The sequence below is a fragment of the Macaca thibetana genome, chromosome 9 (genome assembly GCF_024542745.1).
Source record: "Macaca thibetana thibetana isolate TM-01 chromosome 9, ASM2454274v1, whole genome shotgun sequence".
Classification (NCBI taxonomy): Eukaryota; Metazoa; Chordata; class Mammalia; order Primates; family Cercopithecidae; genus Macaca; species Macaca thibetana.
Genome location: NC_065586.1, coordinates 66,073,311 through 66,095,564, shown reverse-complemented (window position 1 = coordinate 66,095,564; position 22,254 = coordinate 66,073,311). Strand labels below are relative to the sequence as shown.

The following is a 22,254-nucleotide window of genomic DNA, read 5'->3' as shown; positions in this document are numbered from 1 at the left end:
CAAAAAGTGGGAGCAAGATACCACAGTGGAGAAAGATGGAACAGGAAAAGAAGGTGAAAGAGAACTCATACCAGTTCTTGCCAAGTAATTCATGTCAAATATCATTCAGTCTTCACAAGACCCTTTCAAGGTATTCAGAATAAGTTATATTCTCCCCATAACTCACAAGAAGAAACCAAAGCTCACAGATTTTTAACTTTCCCAAAATTACCTGGCTAATCAACACCACAGCTGGGATCCAAGCAAGGTCTCCATGCTGCCAAAAGCCATGTTTTCTCCCCATAATGTCGTGACCCAGTAAGCAGAAGCCATCCAAACCTATTTTCTTCCAAATAAAATTGACCCTTAGAAATCCAGATGCCAGGCGGGGCACGGTGGCTCACACCTGTAATCCCAGCACTTTGGGAAGCCAAGGTGGGCAGATCACCCGAGGTCAGGAGTTTGAGACCAGCCTGGCCAACATGGCAAAACCCTGGTTTTACTAAAAATACAAAAATTAGCCTGGCATGGTGGTGCATGCCTGTAGTCCCAGCTACTTGGGAGGCTGAGGCAGGAGAATTGCTTGAACCTGGGAGGCGGAAGTTGCAGTGAGCTGAGACTGCACCATTGCTCTCCAGCTGTGCAAAAAGAGCAAATCTCTGTCTCAAAAAAAAAAAAATACAGATGCCAATAAAACAAGATGTGGAATCCTAAGAAGAACAAATAGTACAGAAAAGCTTGAAACACTTGAACAGTATCAAAGAGAGAAACATTTTGACTTAAATTCCTATAAAAAATTTATAAACAATGGTGACAATAGAGCCAAAATACCTTTCCAAGTTTCTACAATTGATGAAATACTGAAATATCAGCATTTTTTTTCCCTGTGTCCCCTATTACCTTTCATTTGGACCTGTTTTCCCCAAAAGAACACACACATTTCCTTAAGGAACTAGACACATTTAAAAGTGCCATGTCAGGAATCCTTGATTATTTAATTTGGCAGTACTTGTCCGTTTCGGGGTTGCTCAGTGACCCATGTTTACACTAGTTGGTAGTCTCAGACTATGTCCTTGGAAATGTTCTATTGTAATTGCTTCTCCTGTGGCAGTCTCAGTGGAGAGAGTATAATTTAATAGAAATAAGAAAGCTTTACAAAATCGGGAAATATATAGATACATGCTATTAAAAGAGAGTAACATCTCATTTATCTAACATCTAAAAGGAAATATACTTCAAAAGGGTTGGAAAAAATCTGGTATGTAGGAAAAGTCATAAGAAGGAAAATAAGTTTGAGACCAGTCTGGCCAACATGGCAAAACCCTGTCTTTACTAAAAGTACAGAAATTAGCTTGGCATGGTGGTGTACACCTGTAACCCCAGTTATTCGGGATTATACTCGAAATATACTTCAACAGGGTTGAAAAAAATCTGTTATGTAGGAAAACTCATAAGAAGGAAAATAAGAGTAAGACCACTTTAAAAAAATTGTGAGCTCAGAGGAATTCTTTAATGCTATGAAATAAAGAACAAAAACAGAAAATGTAGCAGGAACTTGTGTAAGTGTCAGGAGGGCAAAAAAAAAAAAAAAAAAAAAAAAAAAATCCAGAAGCCTGCATGAAATAGTAAAGATGGAGGAGAAGAAAGGCAGGCCTTGGTCCATTACATGCAAAATAAGGGCAATAAATAAAAAGGCAGTCCTCTGTTTTGGGAGGAAAAAAAGTGTGTGCCCAGGAGAAATTCACATCTTTAAAGTGGACACCCTCCTCCCACCAAAAATCTATAATAGATTATTATATAGTAGGATTGGGGAGTGTGGTGGCTGACTACAGAATTCTTCTTAGGAAGGGCACTACCTATACTGAAGAAAATACCTTAATGAGTAATTTAAGGTGGGTAGTGATATCCTAAGGACACAAATAAGCAGGGGCCAAGTCGAGTGCTAGAGAGATAACTATTCTTTACTGCATTCCCATAAACAGAATTTAGAAGTCTGAGGGAAAGTAGCTAGAGAGAAAAAATGTGGAAGGGCAATGAGATGGAGTTGCTAAATAAGATTTTGAAGATTTCTAACATACAAATTGAAGCCACTTAGAATATATTGTTGCAATATAGAAATCCCTCCCTTCCATCTTCTTGTAAGTTTCTGTAAGGTTTACTATATTCACATATTCTGGCCTACTCTGGTAGGGTTAGAGAATATATGTGTGTGTGTGTGTGTGTGTGTGTGTGTGTGTGTGTGTGTGTGTGTGTCTATTTGTGAAAGGGGAAAAGGCCAACTCCAGATTCTGGGTGAACATAATGTAGAATAGAGATAGAAAGACAATCTATAAATGAAAGTAATTCAGTGGAAGCAAAAGCTTGGAGCCAGAGTTGAACCTGAAAATATGAGCTCCCAAGGAATTTGCAGAAATTTGGGGGAGAACATTATACTTGATAGGACACAGAATGAGGGTTTAAACTAATTATACTGAGATCTTAAGTGCAAGAAGATCCCAGCAAACAAGTGGTTCTGCATCATAAGTAAGTGGATTGTGAGTAATTTAAAAAATGAAGGTCAGAACAAAAGAGAAAAGAAATAAAAGCAGGCAAGCAATGGTCACTTAGAGCTCTTATTGAGTCATTAAAAAGCAAGTCATGCCAAACTAATTTCATTTCCTTTATAACTGAGATTACTAGACTGATAAATCTACAATGCCACAAACAATGTGTCTTGATTTCAAGAAGGTCTTTCAAGAAGTGCTTGAGGAGGTCCACATAAAAGCTTTGCAAACTGTGATCTCCTTCCTCATGTTATTTGCCATTTACTTTCTGTGTCTAATCACATCAACTTGGAATCCTAGGACACAGCAGAGCAAACTTGTATTCCTGCTTTGCCAAACTCTTGCAATCATGTATCCTTCATTCCACTTATTCATCCTGATTATGGGAAGGAGGAAGCTAAAACAGACCTCTCTTTTGGTTTAGTGGCAGGTGACGTGCTGAGTGAAAGGACAGAAACTCTCAACTCCACAGATTCACAAGGGGAGCATCGTGTGTCTTCTAGCAGAAAATAAACTAATGGTGTCTGAAACATTGTATATTTCTATTGGTTTTTCCATAGCGTATGTGCTTGAGTAATTTTAAAAGATACCTAGAACACTCTTTTATATATATATGTGTGTGTATATATATATATATGGGTGTATATGTGTATACGTGTATGAATAACAACATTGACCATAAATTATGAAGCTGAGTATATTTCACATATATAATGTATGCATATTTTATGATAGTTCATTGTATGATATTTCATGTGAAGCATTTATTATCTCTATTTATAATTAAGAACTTACAGCTTTTATGAGGAAATCATTGCTGTTTTCCATTGTAATTTGTACCCCATATATGTAGTACTTAACTATCATTGTTTGAACCTCTAAAGTTTTGAATTGTAAAGACGTTCAGTTCTAAATCAATGATGAGAATGTATCTCTGGGTAGGTTTTGTTTCATTATGAATTCTTATTTTATATTTAGTATAAAGCAAATAGAATTTTTGTTAGATAATGTTGTACACAATAAAATTTGAGTGACAAAAAAAAAAGGAAGAAATAAAGAAGCATGGTTTATACAGCAGCCCAATGAAGCAAGCTTGAAGCTCATTTCAACAACTTTACTCAAAGGGTGTTCATATTTGATTGATATTATCTAAAAGAAAGATATAATACTGTTTTCCATGTCATTAAACAATTTTTTGTGAATAAATTTGAAAATGATATAAGGTTAGGAAAGGAAGACAAAATCGAGAGTCAAAGGATCCTGATGAACTATAACAAAAAGCTAGAATTAATAAGATAAAGTTCAATGAATATAAATGTAACTTCTACCTTTACATATTTTTTAAAAAACTAGTATCAGAGGAGGAAGACCTGGATTAGGAGTAGTTTGAGCTCAGAGAGTTGGAGGTTTTAACTGTTTTCAAAATCAATATGAACCAACAACATGACAAGGCTATTGTGATAGGTAAGATCATGTTAGACATTAAATCAGGGATGCAATTGTACATTTATATCACAGAATGTTCACATCAGAGAGTTTGTTTTGATTTCAAGACATTGATTTCAATATTTTATGGAAGTTACCTACAATCCAGAGTGCATAGAAAAGGATTTACAGAGATGATTAGGGGGACTTCTATTTCTTGTAATGGCAAATTAGAAATTCAGTCTGATCCTCTGCTGAAGGAAACAAATAAGGTTTGATGATAAAACAACTCATCTTAAAAACATCAAAGAGCTAATAAGGCAGTGAGAAATTACCTGAAATGGGTTTCAGAAGAGGCAATGTTCAGTATCCAATCAAAAATAGCCATTCACATTCTAAGACAAGACACCATGAGCAAAAGCAAGGAAAATGATAGCAGAAGCAGGCACCCTGGGTGTCCAAACACCAGAGTTCTCAAACCTTCCGGATCAGACAGTTCTGCTCACAATGTCGAGTAGATCAAAATAAAGATTGAAAATTTCAGCAGGAAACTAAAAGTCATACAAAGAAATATAAGTCAATTTGAAAAATACATAGAAATTCTATGGTATTTAGAGTGGTCTGGAACTACCATATAAGGAACATTCAAAAGTCAAAAAATTTTCAGCCTAGAAAAGGGGAGACATAAATAAGTCCCAAGAGTAATCATCAGTTATTTGAAAAGAGCTTTTTCTATTGCCTTGATTCTATGTTGCTCCAGAAAGCAAAACTAGACCCACTATTTGAAATAGCAGGGAGGCAGTTTTAAGCTCAGTTTGAGAAATATGTCTCCAACAATTAGAATTGTCCAAAATCAGCTTCACTGTCTGAGAAAATTGAGATTGTTATCATTGTTAGTGATCATCTACTGTTAGGCAGTTGCATATATTGCATATTATCAGAGAGTCTTTCTACTTCACGTAAAATATCAAACTGTAAGGGCACTGAAGTTTCTCCACTATGATTCTTTTGATTCCAAGTAGAAGCTAATATTGTCATAAACATTATTAGAAAAATTCCAAACTGACATTTCCCAAAGTATGGTTTCAGAAAGTCCCAGGATTAATATACTATGGAAGAGTTCTGGGGTCAAAAACATTTGGGAAATTCTGAGTTAAGCCGAGTTAAACAGGCTTCTTCGTGGCAATATTTCTCAACAACTTTAATGTGCTAATGTGCATCAAAACATTCATGGGAATTTATATGTGCAGCATTGATAACTTACAAAAAGAAACAACTTTTTTCCTTTTCCATATTTTCAAGACATGTTCTACAGAATACTTTTGGGGAAATGTTGGGCTAAATAATTCTAATCTTGATGATCTCAAAAACAATTTAGTGGTTTTCATTCTACATGAAGTCTTGAAAGAATTGAGTTGATAATATGATTCATATATAAACTTTTCATGAGGATGAAACCATGAAAAACTATCATAATTTACCACAAAAGATGTTCCCTTCTCTTTGATAAGATGCCACTTCCTTTTTCATAACATATCACTCTTTTACTACACATACTTATATGTGACATATAATCTAGTTGAAATTGAGGCTCTAAGTGTGAGAGAGGATGGTTAGAATTTAAAACACCTTCTGGCATATCTAACTTACTTTAACAACTGGTTGTAGGTCCATGAATTTGCCAAAACTTTTAAAAGCTGTTTGTAGTTAAAGCTGTTCTAACTATTAGGGTAGTAAGCTCCAAAAGTTTTAATTCTTTCCTGTTGCCTTGAGCAAGTTACTTAAATTCAATGTGCCTCAGTTTTCTCATGTGTTAAATAGAAATCATGATCATAGGGCTGTCATAAGAATTGAATTAAAAGAGATAATCCAGCACAGTGTTTGGTACATTATAAAAACCCAATAAATATTAACTCTAATTTTTACCGCAAGAGGTACTTTGCTTTTGTTTGATCTACAATGCCATCCTGCTTCATTTGCATGGCATAATGTAGGTGAATTACCGACCTCTGTGCCTAACTCCTAGTGGACACTCAACTAAAATGGTAGTGAAGGTGGTTTTATTCTTTATATACAGTTACTTCCTAATTGGTTATGAAGGTGGCAGTTTTCACATTACAAAAGTCCTGCATTCTGCCCTATCTCAACAAATCTAGAGTCTAAAACAGGAATTATTGGGTCATTGGAACTAGGTATTACCATGTCACTGGAACTAGGAATTACCTGCCACTTAATCTTTTGTACCCATTTCTTTTTTACAGCATTTGTTAGTGTCTGTATTCAAATATGAGACAAATGAATCTCAGAAATGTTCAGTAATTTGTCTATGGTTATTAAACCAAGAAGCAAGTAACAAAAACCTTTGCTCAATTATGTCACCTACAAATCCACTAGTAAACAGCTGCTGGTGATGAAAACAATTCCCTTTCCTAAAAAGCTACTTAAACTAAAAAAAAAAAAAAAAAAAAAAGGATCGAATTGCTCTTTTTACTGTAATAAAACTATCAGTTCAGTAATTTGTCTATGGTTACTCAACAAACCAAGAACCAAGTAACAGAAACCTTTGCTCAATTATATCACCTACAAATTTTCTAGTAAACAGCTGCTAGTGATAAGAACAATTCCCTTTCCTAAAAAGCTACTTAAACTAAAAAAAAAGAAAAAAGGATTGAATTGCTGTTTTTATGGTAATAAAACTATCAAAAGAAAAAAATGGAAGTACAAAGAGAGGGTCACTCTAGTGTTAAAATAAGCAATAGTGAATACAAGAAAGATATGGCCAGGTGTATTGGCTCACACCTGTAATCTCAGCACTTTGGGAGGCCAAGGTGAGAGGATCATGAGGTCAGGAGTTCGAGACCAGCCTGGCCAACATAGTGAAACCCCATCTCTACTAAAAGTAAATAATACAAAAAATTAGCCAGGCATGGTGGTGTGTGCCTATAATCCCAGCTATTTCGGAGGCTAAGGCCAGAGAATTGCATGAACCCGGGAGGCAGAGATTGCAGTGAGCCGAGATGACCATTGCACTCCAGCCTGGGCGAAAATGTGAGACTCCATCTCAAAAAACAAAAAGAAAAAAAGAAAAAGACAAAGACAAAAAGAAAGATGCAAAGAAAGGTTTAGTTTAGCAGTTAGAGAAAATTATTTTGACAAGAAGGTTAATCAAATAAGACCATTGTTTGCTTAATAGAGTAGCGATAGTAAAATCACAGACACTTTATGAAAATGCAGATGTATTTATAGACAGAGTATAAGGGTCCTTTTCAAGCAGAAAATACAACAGATATAAAAAGAGTTCTTTGCAACCTTTTCATCTGAACACTACTAATGATTTGGTCAAACTAAGAAAACAGACTTTAATAAAATTCTCTTTCTACTAAAAATGTGCTAGGTGGGTTTGTCTGAAAAAATAAAGCATTCAGGATATCTTGCTAACTTTGTATCATACTAGTTAATATGCATTATTTACTTGTATTAAATACATGTCTACATTTTCCTAATGGATTACTACAGACATCACAGACTACCTGTAAACATGCACTCTTTATTCTGAATCAAGAGGACGTGGCAAAGTAGAATTCATTTACAAACCAGGATAAATTTCCAAATGTCTTAAGCTTTTTCTATTTTTCAAGTCATTTATACTCATATGTTTATTATATATTATCTCTATAATGATGTTATTTATTTATAGAGAGCATAGTTATTTAAATGATGTTATTTATTTATAGAGAGCATAGTTATTTAAGTGATCAAAAGTCTATAACTTTTCCTAGCCATTTCCTTATAAGCAAGCCATCTTCTGTTTAATTTCCCATTGGCTTTAGAACTAACTCTGGCTTCCTTATTTTGAGGTATACGTTAGTCTTCACAACCCAGTCTAGTCTGCTTCTGAAGGGGTGATGTTAAGAAATGAGAGTGAAGCCAAGATGCACTAGGATCGACGCCAGGTTCAGAGAATGAAATTAGAAGTGAAGACAATGCCAAGGTAAACTAAGCCATCTTTTACTTACAGCTGACACATGTTGCAAGAGGCACATGACATCAATCATGTCCGCAAGGATAAGGAGTCTCGTCACTGCAGCCAGCAAGGCACGGGCAGCTTGAACCACAGCCTCCCTTTTTGGGAGAAAACAGGGGTCATCTGTAAATCTCTCAGCTGATACTTTCAGAGCTTCACCTGAAAAATACAACCCCAAATAAGTTATACTTTAAGTTTCAACTATGCCTATTTCAGAATTTATCAGCTAACCTAATTCCAAGTAAATTCCAAGACTAAGCATAATATAAAAATATTGTCAGTTGACAATTGTCAACACATGGTTTCTCAATAAACAATGCAGTTTCAAATTAACATTTGTTTTTGACAAATATTCTGGAATTAAGAAGCATGATATCATTTTCCTGCAAGAAAATTGTGCTCAATTGACTAGGAACATCTAGTAAAATTGCTGTCCACTTCTGCTTTTGCTGAATCTCGTTTCTTGTAAAAGGTTTTATTACTAAAGCTTCAATCATAAACAATCCTGCTTATAAAAACAAGGTAAATCTTTATTGAGTTGGAAAGTAACTCAATGGATGTTAGAAAAGAGGTAGTCTTTAAGATAATAAGACTGCAGCTCTCTGATAAAAGTTTAACATAGGCAAATTTATTCTAAACTGTCAATATAATGAATAAACTATATCCTAGATTTAGTCACAGAAATAGTATTTCATAGTGCATAATTGTTAAAGAATATTGTGTTCACTATTTTTAACGCCTTTTCATTTAAAATATATTTTGTTATTAAATATGTAATCATTCATTGTTTTACGTTCCCAGTTCAGAAGGGTATAAAATGAAAATATTTAATAAAAATCTCTCTTTACTCCCATCCAATAGCATAATTGATAATTACCACATCCACTATTTTTTAAGTTTTTAAATCTAAACTTATTTTTATTATAAAAGTATCATAATACATGTCCATTACTTTTGAATAATTCACCACACCAAAGAACATCAAGTAAAAATTTTAAAAGTCTCCAAACTAATCCCCCAAAGCACCAACTATTCAGCTCTTGTATATCTGTCCAGAAATTTTTACATGAATGTATGATTTATGTGTATAAGTATATATAGATACATATGTTTTATATACATAAATGTATACATGTTTTATATATGTATGTTTTCTGAATATATTCATATACATTCATATATACAAATATGTTTTATAAAGACAGAGATTTTATAAGAAAACATAGTTATTGTATATGTTATAAGAAGAGAAGATAAAAATATAGAGCCTTTAACAAGTAGTATCCTACTAGAGAGATTTTCTATAATTTCTTCTTGCTTATCAATTTATTTTCCTTTCATACTGGGAAACAGATGACCAGCAGGCAATATAGCACAAGAATTAACAGTGTGTACTCTGGAGCCAGACTGCTTCAATGTCTCTGTCCTAGTATCTTAATCAAGTCACTTAACATCATTACTCTTCATTTTCTTCTTTTTAAAATTAATTAATAATAATAACTACTATTTTATGAGTATTACATAAGAGTACATAAGGCATATTTCATTGATACACTGTAACTTATTTTACCAGGCCCCTAATGAACACATAAGTCATTTCCAACTTTTTCCTATTTCATATAATACTATAGAGAATGCCCAGGACATATATCTTTACACGCATGAACAAGTTTAGCCGTAGGATAAATTCCTAAAAGTAGAATTCCTGAGTCAACAGGCAAATGAATTTTAAGTTTTGTTACATATTGCCACAAAATTCTCCAAAATACAGTCATCCCATCAAAAATATACAAAAGGGTCTGTCTTATCCGTTTATGGATTACATCCGTAAATATTTTAGTTTTCATTGACTCATGAACCTTAGCATAAAGAAAACTGAATCAATTATTTTACTAAATAAAATAAAGAATACTGTTTCTTATAATTGACAAAACTTGTGAGGAGGGTCTGAGACTGTCTCAACATGTTAGTATGTCTCATTTAGATCTCTTTAGCAATACCAAGTGAGGAACTATGACTCTAGATACTTCTGAGATCAAATTCTTATATGCCCCATCTAGTTCTGGGACCCTGGACACTAAATGCCTTCAATGTCTTTATCTAGAGAAAGGGGTAAAAATATGATTTATCTCACAGTGTTTCTTGGATGCTTAGATGAGATAGTTCATATAATATATTTAGCACAGTATTTAAACATGGAAAGCACTCAACAAAGATTAACTGTTACTTTGGGGAAAATTTCTAATAGAGATGGTAAATTTTTAAGACCAATAGGTGGGTGATTTTCATGTGCTTCTCTGCAAGTCAGAATTGCTGCTATAAGACTGTGAAAAGTTAAACTGACCTCCAAAATTTAGAAAGCAGATGAATGCCCGCAAAAAAAGATAAACTTTTTATTGTTGTGATTCTGACTTGGAAAGTTATAATAGCCTCTTTAGAACACTGTCTTTGACTTCACATACTAAAACTAAATATATATCAAAAAATTACATATTTTTTACTCTAAAAATATTGGAATGTTGAACAACTGGCTGAAGAGCCATATTCAGAACGAGATCATTTAAACAATTATTATATTCTTGTCTTTGTTAAGGGAATATGAAAAGCCAGTCAGGTAGCTCTGTTGGAAGGAGAAATGTCACCCCCAAAATACATTAATAAAGATGCTATAACTTAAATTCTTATTGCTGGACTTGTCCCTAATTTCCCCAATATTCATAACCCTTTTCAGCTGGTTTCAGCCCACACTCTGGTCTTAAATTAAACATCACTTCCTATGGGAAGCTTGGACCCCCCATTACTAAGATAGGTCTTACAGTAAGATTCTATGCGTTCTACCATAACCTTCATAATTTATTATAACAAATTGTATCAAAATCTGTCTTTTCTTCTGGATCATAAAACTAGTAAGTGCAAGAGTTGCATTGGTCCTGGTCACCACAGCATTCCCAGGATCTAGAATAGTGCTTACTCTGTTGCATATATTCAATACATTGACTATATATTGCCAAATTAATATGTGAATGAACATTATTCAACTTTTCTTTGATAAACATTTGTTGTTTCCTCTATAAAACAGCTGTATCCTAGGTATCCAGGAGATAGATATCAGCATGAAACAGTTTTTTTGCAGCCCAAGAAGTTCAGAGTCAAGTGAAAGTCATCAAACACTGATACAGGTTTCTGGTACAGGCCTGTACAAAGTACTAAGAGACACAGAGGAGGACCTACCTCTGCCTGAGGTGTCAGAAGACATACAAAGGAATGTTCTAGGTAAAAGAAACATGTTCCAACTATTGATAAGGTATTGATAACGACAACTGGTTTATAGAATTTAGCCAGTTCACCATCATATTGATTTCTGACAGGAGAAAATGGTTATTTTCCTAATTAAATAGAAAAAAAGCTACAAGTTTCCTTTCCATCTACAATATTAGCATCTATGTTTTATAAAGTCTACATGTGGAGAGTCTACTCTTTTGAAATATCATTCCCAATCTTGCTTATAATGCTTTTACTTTGAAGTTTGCTGAATAGGAAATTTCACATTTAAAATGCATACAAATAAAAATAACTACATTTTTTCTTCAAGAAATCCCACTCTATACATAAAAATAATTTACTAAAGGTCTTGAAAATGCCACAAGAACTAGGTTCAGAAAACTTCTTTCTACTGAGTCCATTTAGTTCCTTTCCTAAAAAAGGGATTTTTTTAATTGTTAAAAAAATCACTTATGAAATGCCTGCTAAAATAAGGTACTAGTGTCTATAGTCTACAAATATCTATAGAGGTAACTTTTACACACCGATATATGTGTAAGAGATGAAAATTTCTGAATATACAAAAATCTGGCCTACAAACTATATGATCAAATAAATAAACTCCAGAAGTACAAAAAAATTGTTGGCCAAATACACATATTACAAAATATTCTTTATTTTATAAAGCTTCCTATATGGTTCTTTTACAAGTTACTTTGCTGAATTTAAAAGTATAATTCTACTTTCTAAAAGTGATTATATTGATTATAAACTTAAAAGTCAAAGAAAACCTGGTATAAGAAAAATATCCAGATGAAAAAGAGAATAACCAAAATGAAAAGGGGCAGGTACTAAAGATAAAATATTTCCCCAGCTTTTACTTGACATTATGTTTATTATTCTATTAAGATTTCTAATATATGGATCTGGCCAAGTGATACAAATACATCATGGTAAAAGGTTTATATCATACACATATAACATGCATTAGTACATATTCATTGATTCAATATATAATAGGGTTCACAGACTGAGACTAAACACTCAGGGTTTAGTTTTATTTGTTTTTAATTGGGAAAGTGCCATTTTGAATCTGAAAACTCTGAAGAGGTAGAAGCTTGAATTTAACTTTTTAGCGGACAATTATTTTACTTGGCAGGAAAGAGAGGGGGATGATCTCAATTCCACCCTAAACTTACACAGATGTTAAAAAAAAAAATGGTAAAGACTCTCCTTTAAAATATCCAAGACAGTTTGACTACAAGGACCAAAAATGTTTTGTATGATTAAAAGAAAACCTTATTATGGCAGGTGGAAGGGAAGCAAACCTAGCCACTGCTGTGTGGACCCAAGGTTGGGTGCTACAGCAGGGTTATAGACGAGGAACGTGGCTGCATATGGTTGCTATTGTAAACTATTGGCAATGTTTTATTTCCATTTTATTATCGTTGAACTCAGTAAGTCTTATTTAAAGTTCTAATTTGCTTTCAACCAAGGCAGAGTAACAGAGACCAGATTCCTTTCCTACCTGAAACCAAAAAACATACCAAATAAATGCAAAAACGGTTGTAAGGCACTGGATGTTAGGCAATGAAGGTCAGTAATCCCTGAGAAATGGACCCCCCCTCCAAAAAACAAGGATTACCCTTTTGATAGCCCCAGCTTACCACCATAAGAGATTTTCTAGGCCATGATACAGGAAGGGGAAACCAAGGCAGAGCCTGGCAAATTCTCTGAGCTGAGCAGACAAAGCTGAGTGTCCTCGGAGATTCAAGGCAGTAAAAGTATAAAACAGAATAGAGAATGATAAAGGAAAGAGATACACAGAGAAAGAACACTGATAATCTGCACATGCTCCCTCTTGGTATTCAGCTGAATACTGATCAACCCATATACTGGAGGAAACCACCCAAGGCTAGGGAAAGAATCACCCAAAAGGATTTGAGGTGACATTACTTGCCACTCACACAGGACTGGGAATAATGCTTGTCCAACCACCAGACTTGAAAACTTCATAACTTATGGGACATTGAGTAGAACACAAAGAAGAGTCTTGCCTCAATAGTGGGGAAGAATTAGCCTTAGACTGAACATTGCCCTGGAGCCCTCTAATGAAGCAATTCAGAGAAAGCAGAATTCCCAACTTCAAGACCAGCAGCATTCATGCATCAAAGAAGAGAGATAGCCAGGTAAAGGCAACAGCAGACCAGCGTAATGATTTAATGAAAATGGAAGTGTGTCTGGAATTGATGGGTTCTTGGTCTTACTGACTTCAAGAATGAAGCCGCAGACCATCGCAGTGAATGTTACAGTTCTTAAAGGCGGTGCGTCTGGAGTTGTTCGTTCCTCCCGGTGGGTTCATGGTCTTGCTGGCTGCAGGAGTGAAGCTACAGACCTTCGTGGTGAGTGTTACAGCTCATGCAGGTGGCATGGACCCAAAGAGTGAGCACCAGCAAGATTTATTGTAAAGAGTTAAAGAACAAAGCTTCCACACTGTGGAAGGGGACCCGAGCAGGTTGGCATTGTTGGCTCAGGCAGCCTGCTTTTATTCCCTTATCTGACCCCACCCACATCCTGCTGACTGGTCCATTTTACAGAGAGCTGATTGGTCCGTTTTGACAGTGCTGATTGGTGCATTTACAATCCCTGAGCTAGACATAGAGTGCTGATTGGTGCGTTTACAATCCTTTAGCTTGACACAGTGCTAGACAGAAAAGTTCTCCAAGTCCCCACTAGATTAGCTAGATACAGAGTACTGATTGGTGTATTTACAATCCTTGAACTAGACACAGAGTGCTGATCGGTGTGTTTACAAACCTTCAGCTAGACAGAGTGCTGATTGGTGTATGTACAATCCCTTAGCTAGACATAAAGGTTCTCCAGGTCCCCACTAGACTCAGGAGCCCAGCTGGCTTCACCTAGTGGAGCTGCCGGCCAGTCCCGCCGCTGTGTCGCTGTGTGCCTGCACTCCGCAGCCCCTGGGCGGTGGATGGGACTGGGCACCATGGCCAGGGGGCGGGGCTCGTAGGGGAGGCTCCAGCTAGGCAGGAGCCCACTGCAGGTGTGGGGGAGGCTCCAGCTGTGCAGGAGCCCACTGCAGGTGTGGGGGAGGCTCAGGAATGGTGGGCTGCAGGGAGGCAGCTGAGGCCCGGGGAGAATTCGAGTGCAGCACCAGCCGGCCGGCACTGCTGGGAGACCTGGCGGGCACCCTCGGCAGCTGCTGACCTGGGTGCTAAGCCCCTCACTGCCTGGGGCGGTGGGGCTGCTCTGAGTGTGGGACCCACCAAGGCCACACCCACCTGGAACTCGCACTGGCCTGCAAGCCCCGCGCACAGCACTGGTTCCCGCTGCACCTCTCCCTCCATACCTCGCCACAAGTAGAGGGAGCCAGTTCCGGCCTCAGCCAGCCCAGAGAGGGGCTCCCACAGTGCAGCAGCGGGCTGAAGGGCTCCTCAAGCACAGCTAGAGTGGGTGACTAGGTCGAGGAGGCGCTGAGAGCAAGTGAGGGCCACCAGCACGTTGTCACTTCTCAGAAGGACATGAGCAGCCAGTCAGTGAGCCCTGCACCATTGGGAACTCTCAAAATGAGCTGGGAAATACTTTGATTGGGTTGATTGTATAAAATTATAGTAAATGTTTTATAAAACATAAAATTTGATGGGGCTAGTTTCTATAAAAATAATAGAAACATCTCCCAACATCATAGACAGGATATAGTAGAAGCTGTATTAAAAGACCTCCTCTTCACCACCTCTCTTGATTAATAAACTCTTTTTATTCCTCTCAGCAACATATTAATGATATCTCCTTTCTGGTATGTAAAATACACTGAAGACCTTCTGCTTCCAATAACTGAAGTTGATCAAGAAGTTGAAAAGGTTTGCTCCCCAATCTTTTCATGTGAGTTGTAATTATAATTATATAGTTTTATTAATTATATAAATCTATCAAATATAAGTGTAAAAATATATATTAATTTTTTAAAAACTAATTTTTAATGCTTTGGAGACATTCAGTAAAGACGAGTTCCTAAAAATGTTAAGTTGGATGTGGAAGCAAAAAATGGTAAAAGTTGGAGCAGGGCAAGGCAAGGCAAAGGCTTATAAAAGATCAAGAAAGATTCTGCAGTTAGGTAGCTTCCCAAGTGTCATTAAGCTTTCTTCCATGAAGACACCAAAACTGGAAATCTTAGTCAATATAGTTTGGTTGTGGTTTCGGTCAAAATGACTATGTAAGATGCAATCAACAAACCATGCTAAAAAGAGATTGGATAACATTCATGTTACACCCTTTAATATAAAATAAAATATTTAAGTTGTGTATTTTTGTGTGTATAGCTAATGAACTAATGAACTTTTTACTTCTAATAATGAGAACAAATATATCTTGAAGCAAAAATTATCTGCTATATTTTAAAACACTGGAAATAACACATTTAGTCAAACTTTAATTATATGTAAAAGTACACAACTCCTAATTTAAAACTTTATTAATATTTTTATGAGCAAAATATTTTGTACAATGTATCTATAAACTATGCACCTAAATAAATTTCAATATTAAAGAAGATTTTAAAATAGAGCTAAACATCTCTTCAGAATTTCAAAGAAAAATGAAATTTTTTAATTTTCAAAAAACTGACCAAGTAATTTCATGTCATATTTAAATTTGACAATTTTTTTTTCTATGCAGACTCTCACTTTGTCAGCTAGGCTGGAGTACAGGGGTAATCTTAGCTCACTGCAGTCTCAAGCTCCTGGGCTCAAGCAATCCTCCTGCCTCAGCCTTCCAAGGAGCTGAGACTACAGGTATGCATCACCAAACCCAATTAATTTTTTATATCTCTTATAGAGATAGGGTCTCGTTATGTTGCCCAAGCCGGTCTAGAACTCCTGGCCTCAAGTGATCCTCCCTCCTTGGTCTCTCAAAATGCTGGGATTACAGCCATGAGCCACCTCACTGAGCTAAATTTGACAATAATTTTAAGATAATAAAATACACAAAATATATTCCTACAACATTATCATCATCTCCTGGTGTTACAAGTTTCATATACCTAAAGTGGTTTACAGTAAAACAAACTGACAAAGGAACAAAGCAATCCATATTGTAAACCAATCAATAAAAAGAGAAAATAGTATGAATTTATAACTTAAATATTTAAACTTTGAGCTGAAATAGCTACCCATAATTACTCTCTATTGAATTTCTTTCCCAACAACCTATTGACTGATATGCCATCCACCAATAAACACTTTTACATTATTCTTGATGTCAATTTAATTCTTTTGAGGTGAAATAATAGGCCTTATAACTAAGATTTCTGACTAAATTTATCATTTTTTTCTAATATTTCCTTTTATGGCTAAATATAGTAAGCTTAGCCATGAATACACTTACATTACACTATGCTGAATTAGCAAAAATTGATATATTTGCTTTTTTGACATCTGCTAAAAGAATCTCATTCTAGTGCTTTGGAGTTGAAAGCTTTTTTTAAATAAATGATACCTAACCCTTACAAACAGGTCATTCATTCATTTATCAACACTGAGCACTAAAATATGCAAAGCACTATGGGGTATACAACAGTGATTATAACATGGTCTCTACCAGGTACCCTCAAATAGGAAAATGAACCACTTCAATGAGAAGATTCTTCTGTTTGGTTTTAAATGTCAGCATCTTCAGATACACCTACCTTAAAGTATATTGACATAATTCCATAGCACATCCCCCCCAAAAATACAAATACAATAATTCTTCATATGCACAATTCCTAGATTTCAATATTTTATGTATGATTTAAAAGTTCTCTGAGGAGAAAATGAAAAATGAGAGTGATCCTACATCAAAGGATCAATCATTTTAAAATAAAATTACCAATTATCAATTATCACTTATAATCAGCCTCAACAAAGTTCTACTCATCAAGAGGTTAAGTAATAAAGTAGAATTCAGGCTTCACCTTACTACAAATTCAAGTCCCACAGCTGTGATCAGAGCAATAAATATTTAACAAATTTATTCTTTCAAATAGCCCATTCAGAGTACTACAGCTGTTAATCAATAAGGTCAAATTTGGCCCTATTGATATGCTCCTTATGTAGAAATGACAGAAGTTATTTTAGGGCCCCATTATAAAGTCTTAGTTCACAAGCTCACACAAAACTTGCAAGGAAGTCAATGTGACTAACTGTACGTACTGAAAGTACAAAGTCAAACCCCAAGGAGCATAAAAATGTAGGAAGATAAACATCTAGGATTCTGAACCATTACAAAAGAAAATACATTCCATTCACAAGAGCATCCAAAGAATAAAATATTTAGGAATAAATTTAACAAAGAAGTGTAAGACTTGTATGCTGAAAACCACAAAACATTGCTGACAAATTAAAGATGACCTAAATAAATGATCATATCTCATGCTCATGGATTAGAAGACTTAATATTAAGATAGCAATACTCCCCATATTGATCCACAGATTCACAATAATCCCTGACTGATATGGCTTAGATGTTTATCCCCTCCAAATCTCAGGTTGAAATGTCATCCCCAGTGTTGAAGGTGGGCCCCAGCGGGAGGTGGGTCATGAGAGTGCATCCCTTATGAATGTCTTGGTGCTGTCCTCATGGTAACAAGTGAGTTCTTGCTCAGTTCCCATGAGATCTGGTTGTTTAAAAGAGTCTGGGACCTCCCACTCCTCTTGCTCCCACTCTCATCATGTGACATGCTAGCTCCCCCTTTGACTTCCACTATGATTGGAAGCTTCCTGACACCCTCACCAGAAGCAGTTGCTGATGCTATGCTTCATGTAAAACCTGCAGAACCATGAGTCAGTTAAATCTCTTTTCTTTATAAATTACCCAGTCTCAGGTGTTCCTTTATAGCAATGCAAAAATGCATTAACACACTGTTAACAAAATCCTTGCTGGCTCTTTTGAAGAAATTGACCAGCTGATCCTAAAATTCATACAGAAATGCAGGGGACCCAGAATAGCCGAAACAATCTTGAAAAAGAGGGGCAAAGTTATAGAAATCACACTTCCCAATTTCAAAACTTACAAGGAAGCTATAATAATCAGTAGAATTGATATCTCAGAAATAAACCCTTGCACTTATGGTGAGTTGGTCTTCAACAAAGGGGTCAAGAAACTTCAGTGGGAAAGTAACAGTCTTTTCAACAATGGTGCTGGGACTATTAGATATCCACACACACACACACACACACACACAAAACTAAATGTGGACATCTATCTCATACCACACCCACAAGTTAATTCAAGGTAGATCATAGACCTACATGCAAGAGCTAAAACTATAAAACTTAGAAAGAAAACAGGAATAAAACTTTATAATCTTGAGTTAGGCAACAATGTCTTATACATGACACCAAAAGTACAAGCAATTAAAAAAATTGATGAACTGGACAATCAAAACTTAAACCTTTTGGACTCCAAAAAAGAAGCAAAACAAAATTAAGAAGGTAAAAAGACAACCCACAGAATGGAAGAAAATGTCTGTAAACCCTATATCCAATAAGGGTCTTGTATCCAGAATCTATTAAAAAAAAATTACTACTTAATAATGAAAAAACAACCCAGTTTTTAAAATAGGCAGAGAGTCTAAATAGACATTTCTCCAAAGAAAAAATACAAATGGTCAATAAGCACATAAAATGATATGCTATCATAAATATAATCTAAATTATTAAAGCATAATTAAAGATGTACAGAGGTTTTAGTAAGAACCTTTGAATAAGTTTTTTTTTATTTATTTAAAAATAGGCACATTTCTTCTGTAGTCAAAAACACAAGGCTAAAAACATTCCTATAGAGGAGACCAAAAAAATAAATAAATAAATGTGTACGTATGTGTACTGGAAATTGTCACCTTAATAACTGTAAAAACTAGTGAGTAATTATTATAATGAAGCAGTAGAAAAGTAACATTTACATACATTGCAGCTAACTTCTCTCCTTGGGGGGAATATCAAGATCATTAAAAGGGTGCGGGTAGAGGGTGCCGATCTTGTTTACCCTGCTGCAGCAAAACCATGAGCAGAATGGAAATCCCTAGAGAGACCCCATAGAGCTCATTATGTAGCTAAAAGCAAACTCTGAGCTATAAATATTGGTTGTCTTTTGCACAAAAATTAACAGTAGCTTTAATTGTCCTTTCTTTTTACTTTTCCCACCAATGATACATTCAGTCTGAGAAACTTAAGATTCTTAACAAGTAAGAGGTCAAATATTTTTGAAACTCCTTGGATTCTTAGTTCCTTTACTTCAGACAGAGTCAGCAAACTATGGAAACAAGCCAAATTCAGCCTGCCCTGTTTATGTGCAGCCTACAAGCTAAGAATGTTTTTTAATATTTTTAAAGGTTGGGGAAAAAATCAAAAGAATAATATTTTATGATGTGAAAAATTATATAAAATGTAAATTTCAGTATACATAAATAAAACTTTATTGGAACACAACCATGCCTTTTTGTTTATTGCTTACGTATTTCTATAGCTATTTTCATTCTTCAACAGACAGAGTTAAATACTTGCAACAATGTATGCCCCACAAAGCCTGAAATATTTACTCCCTGGCCTTTTACAGAGAATGTTTGCTGATCCCTCATCTGAGATAAATGAACTAATAAAATTCACAATCTGTTTTTTTAAAAAGCACTTCATTTTTAAAAAGTTCATACAACTAACAAGGGTCTCCATTTTGATGTACATAAATGTGGCCCTAAAAATTCTTTTTCAAAAACTCTTTAGTTGGCTATCATATCTTAAGCTGAATACATGAACCTTGCCTGAAAATCCTAGACAACATAAAGTTGAGTTTATCCCTTAAAAGAATAAAATTTGACCCAGCAGTCTTTCAGCTTCAGTATTCATATATCTAATAATTTTAGCATCTCAGGAATTTCCCATATGCCTCAGTTAAATAGTTCCCTGAAGAATACTCAGCCAGCTCTAAATAATGCTCCCAGTGTAATACCAAAAGGAGGTATGAATTTTCTCCTCACCCCAAAGCATCATAGTGAAACACTATACTGCAGGAGTCAACAGCCAGCTCATCTACCTTGTTCACTACCTTTCAATGAAATCCTGAGCAAGTCACATAACTTTTTGGTATCAATATCCTTATTATGCAAACACGAAGATTACGGAAACACAATAAAGAAAATAGGTGAAAGCCTTTAGTTCTCAGAGAAACATACCGAATAAACACAGAGATCTTACAAGGCAAAAGTATCCTCACTGCTATGTTTATATTTTGTATATTTTAGTGTGAAGATTTATCATGTCAAAATCAAGGCTACTCCCATGAAAGTTCCAGAAGAATTTCCCATGGAGATTCAGCAAACTTTCCTGTCTCAGTCCATCATAAATCTCAGCTTGCTATTTATAGGGAAGGGAGGCTGGGAAGTGCTGGGTAAAGGAAGTGCTGGTATTTCATAAATGGTGCTGGGGAAACTGGCTAGCCATATGTAGAAAACTGAAACTGAATCCCTTCCTTACACCTTATACAAAAATTAATTCAAGATGGATTAAAGAGTTAAATGTTAGACCTAAAACCATAAAAACCCTAGAAGAAAACTTAGGCAATACCATTCAGAACATAGGCATGGGCAAGGACTTCACGTCTAAAACACCAAAAGCAATGGCAACAAAAGCCAAAATTGACAAATGGGATCTCATGAAACTAAAGAGCTTCTGCACAGCAAAAGAAACTACTGTCAGAGTGAACAGGCAACCTACAGAATGGGAGAAAATGTTTGTAATCTACTCATCTGACAAAGAGCTAATATCCACAATCTACAAAGAACTCAAACAAATTTACAAGAAAAAAACAACCCCATCAAAACATGGGCAAAGGATGTGAACAGACACTTCTCAAAAGAAGACATTTATGCAGCCAACAGACACAACAGACACTGAAAAAAAGCTCATCATCACTGGCCATCAGAGAAATGCAAATCAAAACCATAATGAGATCCCATCTCACAACAGTTAGAATGGTGATCATTAAAAAGTCAGGAAACAACAGGTGCTGGAGAGGATGTGGAGAAATAGGAACACTTTTACACTGTTGGTGGGACTGAAAACTAGTTCAACCATTGTGGAAGACAGTGTGGCAATTCCTCAAGGATCTAGAACTAGAAATATCATTTGACCCAGTGATCCCATTACCCGGTATATACCCATAGGATTATAAATCATGCTGCTATAAAGACACATGCACACATATGTTTGCTGTGGCACTATTCCCAATAGCAAAGACTGGAAACCAACCCAAATGTCCATTAATGGTAGACTGGATTAAGAAAATGTGGCACATGTACCCCATGGAATACTATGCAGCTATAAAAAAGGATGGGTTGATGTCCTTTGTAGGGACATGGATGCAGCTGGAAACCATCATTCTCAGCAAACTGTATCAAGGACAAAAAACCAAACACTGCATGTTCTCACTCATAGGTGGGAATTGAACAATGAGAACACTTGGACACAGGGTGGAGAACATGACACACCAGGGCCTGTTGTGGGGTGGGGGGAGCAGGGACGGAAAGCATTAGGAGATATACCTAATGTAAATGATGAGTTAATGGATGCAGCACACCAACATGGCACATGTATACATATGTAACAAACCTGCACGTTGTGCACATGTACCCTAGAACTTAAAGTATAAAGAAAAAAACAGTTTTGCTCTAAAGAACATGCTCTTCAGTAAAGTTCAACAACTCCTTTCTCTCCTTAATAGACCCTCAGACACTTAGACACACTAGCTCCTAAAAATCGTTTATAACTATACCCCTTAAATCTGTATTTCATAATAATGTATTATGTACAAAATTTAATTCATTTTACCTAGGTTTATACATACTAACTTGTACTTTGAAGTCAAATCATTCTTTCTTAATGCTTCTTTTTTTAGAAATGAGTTCATAAGCTGTGATCCTGGAAAAACATCTTGAGGCTCTAACGAAATCTAAATATTTTAAAGTCCTCCTAA

General features: G+C 35.6%; 1 protein-coding gene across 8 annotated transcripts in view; it reads right to left on the bottom strand.

Moving 5' to 3' along the window:
* The window catches only part of CTNNA3 (catenin alpha 3), a 1,858,220-nt gene that overhangs the window by 1,625,387 nt on the left and 210,579 nt on the right, over positions 1-22,254 (bottom strand). For all 8 annotated transcript variants that reach the window (XM_050805650.1, XM_050805648.1, XM_050805652.1 and 5 more), the window contains one exon: positions 7,964-8,130. In XM_050805650.1, the coding sequence (XP_050661607.1) occupies positions 7,964-8,130 (167 nt within the window). The remainder of the gene's footprint in view (positions 1-7,963; positions 8,131-22,254) is intronic.